The sequence below is a fragment of the Oncorhynchus nerka genome, unplaced genomic scaffold (genome assembly GCF_034236695.1).
Source record: "Oncorhynchus nerka isolate Pitt River unplaced genomic scaffold, Oner_Uvic_2.0 unplaced_scaffold_288___fragment_2___debris, whole genome shotgun sequence".
Taxonomy (NCBI): Eukaryota; Metazoa; Chordata; class Actinopteri; order Salmoniformes; family Salmonidae; genus Oncorhynchus; species Oncorhynchus nerka.
Window position 1 is genome coordinate 88,447 of NW_027039955.1, and position 6,936 is coordinate 95,382.

The following is a 6,936-nucleotide window of genomic DNA, read 5'->3' on the forward strand; positions in this document are numbered from 1 at the left end:
GCAGGTTGTTGATGTGGTTCTAGTCTGTCAGAACAGGAGATGTGTTGTTAGAACTAGCAGGTTGTTGATGTGATTCTAGTCTGTCAGAGCAGGAGATGTGTTGTTAGAACTAGCAGGTTGTTGATGTGATTCTAGTCTGTCAGAACAGGAGATGTGTTGTTAGAACTAGCAGGTTGTTGATGTGATTCTAGTCTGTCAGAACAGGAGATGTGTTGTTAGAACTAACAGGTTGTTGATGTGGTTCTAGTCTGTCAGAACAGGAGATGTGTTGTTAGAACTAGCAGGTTGTTGATGTGATTCTAGTCTTTCAGAACAGGAGATGTGTTGTTAGAACTAGCAGGTTGTTGATGTGATTCTAGTCTGTCAGAACAGGAGATGTGTTGTTAGAACTAGCAGGTTGTTGATGTGGTTCTAGTCTGTCAGAACAGGAGATGTGTTGTTAGAACTAGCAGGTTGTTGATGTGGTTCTAGTCTGTCAGAGCAGGAGATGTGGTGTTAGAACTAGCAGGTTGTTGATGTGGTTCTAGTCTGTCAGAGCAGGAGATGTGGTGTTAGAACTAGCAGGTTGTTGATGTGATTCTAGTCTGTCAGAACAGGAGATGTGTTGTTAGAACTAGCAGGTTGTTGTGTTGGTTCTAGTCTGACTGATAATGAGAGTGGGCAGGGCTGAGGCTTTTAGGACACAACCACTAGTGTAGAGGAGGATATGGGCTGGTTGCTGTTCTGCAGTACCTCATCATTTCCTCATCTCTTCTCCTCACATCATCTCATTTCACTCCTCAACAGTGACTAATCCAAGCCAGAAGTAACTAGCCAGCTCAGGTACTCTCAACATTCTCTGATTCTGAGCTACACTACCAAGACCAAGCTACTACTACTACTGTCACTGTGTAACTAGCCAGCTCAGGTACTCTCAACATTCTCTGATTCTGAGCTACTCTACCAAGACCAAGCTACTACTACTACTGTCACTGTGTTACTAGCCAGCTCAGGTACTCTCAACACTCTCTGATTCTGAGCTACACTACCAAGACCAAGCTACTACTACTACTGTCACTGTGTTACTAGCCAGCTCAGGTACTCTCAACATTCTCTGATTCTGAGCTACACTACCAAGACCAAGCTACTACTACTACTGTCACTGTGTTACTAGCCAGCTCAGGTACTCTCAACACTCTCTGATTCTGAGCTACACTACCAAGACCAAGCTACTACTACTACTGTCACTGTGTTACTCTCAACATTCTCTGATTCATGTCCAGGTAATGTGCTATGTTACAGATGGAGCTGCTCATGTTAACTTATGTCACTTAAAAGTTCATTTGTGTTACGTTTTGTCATGTTATGCAATGTTCATTTTAAAATAAGTTATGTTAAATGCATAATGTACGATTCTAGTTCAATGACTGGAAGTCTACAGGTACATTAGCAATGCTACCATACCTGTAGACTTCCAGTTATTGTGCTAATGCTAAATAGCATTTGCTCGTGAAACAACCACTACCTTCCTTCCTAATGCACACGGAGTCATTAAAATGGTATCCAGGATCCCTTTAACACTATTAGAGGTTATTAAATGTAGAGTTAAGTTGTTATGTAATGTACTATCATTGTTTCCTCTGTAGATCGGTTGGCAGAATGTCTCTGCTGCTTTGTTGTTTAGTAATGGCTCTGCACCTGGCAACAGGTGAATATGAAACTTGAAAACCACAGTGTGTGTTTGTGTAAATAGTTTAATTGAATGATTTCTCTATTTGATTTAACCTTCATTTAACTAGGCAGGTGAGTTAAGAACAAATTGTTATTTATTTAAACAGGTAACTATTTATCCACATTATAGTAGGAGGTGTACGTTTTTCCAGCATCAGACTATGAATTGATAATGTCAAAAACTGCACTGAAGTCTAACAAAACAACTCCAACAATCTGTTTATCATTAATTTCACTCAGCCAATCATCAACCATCTGTGTAAACGCTGTGCATGTTGAAGTGCTGAAAGTCTGTTGTCAATTTGTTTACAGTAAAATAGCATTGTATCTCGTCAAACCCAACTCTAGATGCTATAAAGTATTTGAGGTGCTACTTGATCTAGCTTAGTTTGCACTTTTGGGATTATTCCATAATTGCTTCCAATGTACCAGGTAAACTAAGTCCATCACAGCTCTTGAACAGTACATACTGTCGGTGTGTGTTGTTGTTCCAGGGCTGGATGCTGCCCCGGGGTGGTGAACACTACAGAGGAGGAGGTGGAAGGGGTGGACTCCCAGTCACCATGCCCAGCTGGGTGGCATCAGAATGAGCATCGCTGCTTCTCCTTCTACCCCGTCTGGGCCACCTGGGCCACTGCAGAGGTAACGCTTGTAATTGGGAGAGACTGAGAAACTAAAGGTCAACTTGTTCTGTTGCTGTAGTAGAGTTGGTTAGGCATTGATTTATGGCAAATCCATGGTAAAAGAATGAATATAAAATCACATAAAATGTTATACTTTAAATTCTAATTAAATTAAAAAACGACTACTAGTACTACTTCTGTCACCAATATTATCACTTCTACTGCTGTCACTACTACAGCTATTACTATTTCACAACCACAAGTTCAAGACTAGCACACATTTAATTAAGGAAATTCCCAATTCTAGTCTGCATTGATCTTCGCTCCCTGAGGTACTGCCAGGGCTTTAGCTCAGCGGGCTAACACAGTGTTCTCTGACTGTCCTCTAGTTGTACTGCTCCCAGCACAGAGGGAACCTGGTGTCGGTTCACAGCCCGGGTCAACAGGTGTTTGTCCAGGATCTGGTCAGGAGACACACAGACCAGCCGGTCTGGATAGGAAGCTACGATGCAGCTCAGGTACACTGGGTCAATAATTAATCAGTCAGTCAGTCAGTCTGTCAACCAGTCTGTCAAATGTCTACAGTTTACAGAGGCAAAAGCTCAAGGTACTTTCTGTTTAAAAACAATGAAGTGGTTTCAATCCATCAAACAATGTGTTTCTGTGATAAGGAGGGGATGTGGCTGTGGAGTGACGGCTCAGCTGTTGACAGTTTCTACTGGGAGGAGGATGAGCCCAGTAACTCTGGACAGGGGGAGAACTGTATGGAGCTACACACTGGAGGTACACACACACACACACACACACACACACACACACACACTCTCTCTGAGCACATTGAAATAACTGAAGTTTGATTTGTCTTGACAACAGGTGGGCAGGGCTGGAATGACGTGTCCTGTGGAGAGCTGAGGTTCTATGTGTGTTCTATGGAGACAAGGTAGCAGGTCTAACACTGTCTTGTATCTGGACACGTTTTATACAGAGACCATATTAACACTCAATTACATTCATGTATGTTTTTATTTCATTTTCTTTTAGATCTGGTTTAGCATCATTGCCAAGTCAGAAGAAATCACACGAGAGAGGTAGGAATGTCTTGACCCATTGCCTCGGCTAGATAATAAGTTAATTATGTTACAGGTGCAGCTCCTTGTTGAATGGCGCTCTGACATTTAGAAGTGAACAGCTGTCATCTTCACCTGTATTGCCCTTTAAAACGTGTTGACCGATCTGGAATTGTTTTTAAACTATTACGTTTTTTGTCCTCCTAGAAAACCTCTTCCTCTTTAATGGGATTTCTTCAACATTCTAAATATCCCTTGATTTAAATCTCCCATTTTAAATCTGACTTCCAACAGTCTATTCACTCTAAACAATGTGATTTTGACCACTTTCCCTGTAGCTTTGACAAAAACATAGAGCACATTATTAGTCTACTCTGCTATTCAAATCTAAAATTAGAACACAAAAACATTCTACCAATTAAACAATACAGCTGTTTTGGTAATTGCATCAATTAATTTAATGTAGCTAACTTCCTACTGGTGAATTAACTACCATAGAACTAGTTTAATGTAGCTAACTTCCTACTGTTGAATTAACTACCGTAGAACTAGTTTAATGTTGCTAACTTCCCACTGGTGAATTAACTACCATAGAACTAGTTTAATGTAGCTAACTTCCCACTGTTGAATTAACTACCATAGAACTAGTTTAATGTAGCTAACTTCCTACTGTTGAATTAACTACCATAGAACTAGTTTAATGTAGCTAACTTCCCACTGTTGAATTAACTACCATAGAACTAGTTTAATGTAGCTAACTTCCCACTGTTGAATTAACTACCATAGAACTAGTTTAATGTAGCTAACTTCCCACTGTTGAATTAACTACCATAGAACTAGTTTAATGTTGCTAACTTCCTACTGGTGAATGAACTACCATAGAACTAGTTCACAATCCAGGGTCTCTTAAATGAAAATGGATTTCCCTCCCTTCAGCAACATATATTTTCCCTCAACAGAGGCAAGCTGTTTCACCCCCTGGAGTCGATTGTCGCACCGGTCAATCAATTGAAGTTACATAACAACAAAAATCACGTCAAACACTCTGGATTTCTGAAAGCATTCTGTTCATCAGCAAGCTGACCAGACTGTTCTAGATAGTAGATAGTAGACTGTTCTAGATAGTAGGTAGTAGACTGTTATAGATAGTAGATAGTAGACTGTTCTAGATAATAGATAGTAGACTGTTCTAGATAGTAGATAGTAGACTGTTCTAGATAGTAGACTGTTCTAGATAATAGATAGTAGACTGTTGTAGATAGTAGACTGTTCTAGATAGTAGATAGTAGACTGTTCTAGATAGTAGATAGTAGACTGTTCTAGATAGCAGACTGTTCTAGATAGTAGATAGTAGACTGTTCTAGATAGCAGATAGTAGACTGTTCCAGATAGTAGATAGTAGACTGTTCTAGATAATATATAGTAGACTGTTCTAGATAGTAGACTGTTCTAGATAGTGGATAGTAGGCTGTTCTAGATAGCAGATATTAGACTGTTCTAGATAGTGGATAGTAGGCTGTTCTAGATAGCAGATATTAGACTGTTCTAGATAGCAGATAGTAGACTGTTCCAGATAGTAGATAGTAGACTGTTCTAGATAATAGATAGTAGACTGTTCTAGATAGTAGATAGTAGACTGTTCTAGATAGTAGATAGTAGACTGTTCTAGATAATAGATAGTAGACTGTTCTAGATAGTAGACTGTTACAGATAGTAGATAGTAGACTGTTCTAGATAGTAGATAGTAGACTGTTCTAGATAGTAGACTGTTCTAGATAGTAGATAGCAGTATGTTCTAGATAGTAGACTGTTCTAGATAGTAGATAGTAGACTGTTCTAGATAGTGGATAGTAGACTGTTCTAGATAGTAGACTGTTCTAGATAGTAGATAGTAGACTGTTCTAGATAGTGGATAGTAGACTGTTCTAGATAGTAGATAGTAGACTGTTCTAGATAGTGGATAGTAGACTGTTCTAGATAGTAGACTGTTCGAGATAGTAGAGTGGGTTCCATTGTGAAAAGCATTTACATTTTTATGAACATGTATTGCAATGTGAAACATGTATTTCTAGATAAAAACTGATTAAGTTTGGTGAGTAAGTGACTGTTTGATTTTGTGTCTTGTAATAGTCAATAAAAAAAATGTGCTCAGAGTTTTGAAACAACTGTCTTTTTGATGAACTGTTTTGAGTTTTGGACAAAGCGTTGCTAAAATGGGCAACATACTTGTGAACACCACACCAAAGCAATTTTTTAAAATCCCTCCCTCCCTCCCTCCCTCCCTCCCTCCTCCTCCCTCCCTCCCTCCCTCTCCCCAGAGCTGGTTGAAGAGGTGAGTATTTATGACGTCCTGTGGGAGACCAGTGAGAGAGTAGCAGATGAGATCCTCTACTCAGCCTTCCTCAGAGGGATGTATTCCAGACGTCTGCCTGCCCACTGCTATGCTGACTTCTGCCACCAGGAGGTGCTATACCTGGACAGAGTCATCACCATGCTGCGGGTGAAAAGAAAATACATGAAATAAAACCAATACCATGAAGATTTACTTACTATGACTGTGATACGTGGTTGTCGTCCCTAGCTATCTTAAGATAAGTTGCTCTGTATAACAGTGTAAATGTGTGTATGAACCAGGTGCTGATCAGAACAGTCCAGGGTCCTCCAGACATCATGATGTTTCTCCAGAGAACACATCAACGCTACCAGGAGTCTCTGAAGGAGGCCCAGAACCAAACTCCACCACACCTGGTAAGAAGCTCTTATAACAATCACCTTTAAAATGTATAATTTGATATACAATTGAATAGGAAAAACAACTAGAACGTAGTAGGTGATTGATCATTTCAGTAAACCTTCCATAAACGTGTTCAATTCAAGTTCAATTTCGGTTACCCAGGTTACCCAGGTTACTCAAGTTTTGGTGTATTTAGACACGCCCCCTAAACAGAAATCTCTTCTTTCTTTTCTGACTTCCTTTAGTTCGTTCACTTCATAGTATTTCAGTATTACAATAATATTCCCTTTAGCTCAGAGTGACTTAGTAAGTACATATCATTTTCAGACTTCTTTTCATACTATTTCCCTGGGGGAATCGAACCCACAACCCTGGCGGGTTTCAGATAAATCATATCTATTTTCACCATGGGGCTCAGTTGGTAGAGCGTCGCGCTTGCAATGCCAGGGTTGTGGGTTCGATTCCACGGGGGGACCAGTCTGAAAGCATATGCGATTAAGTCACTCTAGATCAGAGCGCCTGAAAAAAAATATAACGTTCTTCTTCTATATGATGGATAAAAATGTGTTGGTAGGACAAGCCTATGTCTGTTTCTGCTGTTGGGAAGAGAATAGTTATGGATAAAAATAGGACAAGCCTATGTCTGTTTCTGCTGTTGGGAAGAGAATAGTTATGGATAAAAATCAATTAGGACAATTATGTCAGTGTTTACTACAAATGTGAAAGGCGCCAACCTTTTTCGTCATTTTGACAATTCGTCTAATTCATTATTCGACTGACAAAACAAATTGACTTAATTATA

The 6,936-nt window shown here is 39.7% G+C and overlaps 1 protein-coding gene across 1 annotated transcript in view; it reads left to right on the top strand.

The window, feature by feature from the left end:
- The first annotated feature begins 1,665 nt into the window (after nucleotides 1–1,665).
- The window catches only part of LOC135568811 (uncharacterized), a 33,331-nt gene continuing 28,060 nt past the window's right edge, over nucleotides 1,666–6,936 (top strand). Inside the window, exons 1-9 of the mRNA XM_065015582.1 lie at nucleotides 1,666–1,687; nucleotides 1,779–1,782; nucleotides 2,205–2,352; nucleotides 2,723–2,851; nucleotides 3,005–3,116; nucleotides 3,207–3,273; nucleotides 3,375–3,421; nucleotides 5,719–5,900; nucleotides 6,035–6,148. Of these exons, the coding sequence (XP_064871654.1) occupies nucleotides 1,666–1,687; nucleotides 1,779–1,782; nucleotides 2,205–2,352; nucleotides 2,723–2,851; nucleotides 3,005–3,116; nucleotides 3,207–3,273; nucleotides 3,375–3,421; nucleotides 5,719–5,900; nucleotides 6,035–6,148 (825 nt within the window). The remainder of the gene's footprint in view (nucleotides 1,688–1,778; nucleotides 1,783–2,204; nucleotides 2,353–2,722; nucleotides 2,852–3,004; nucleotides 3,117–3,206; nucleotides 3,274–3,374; nucleotides 3,422–5,718; nucleotides 5,901–6,034; nucleotides 6,149–6,936) is intronic.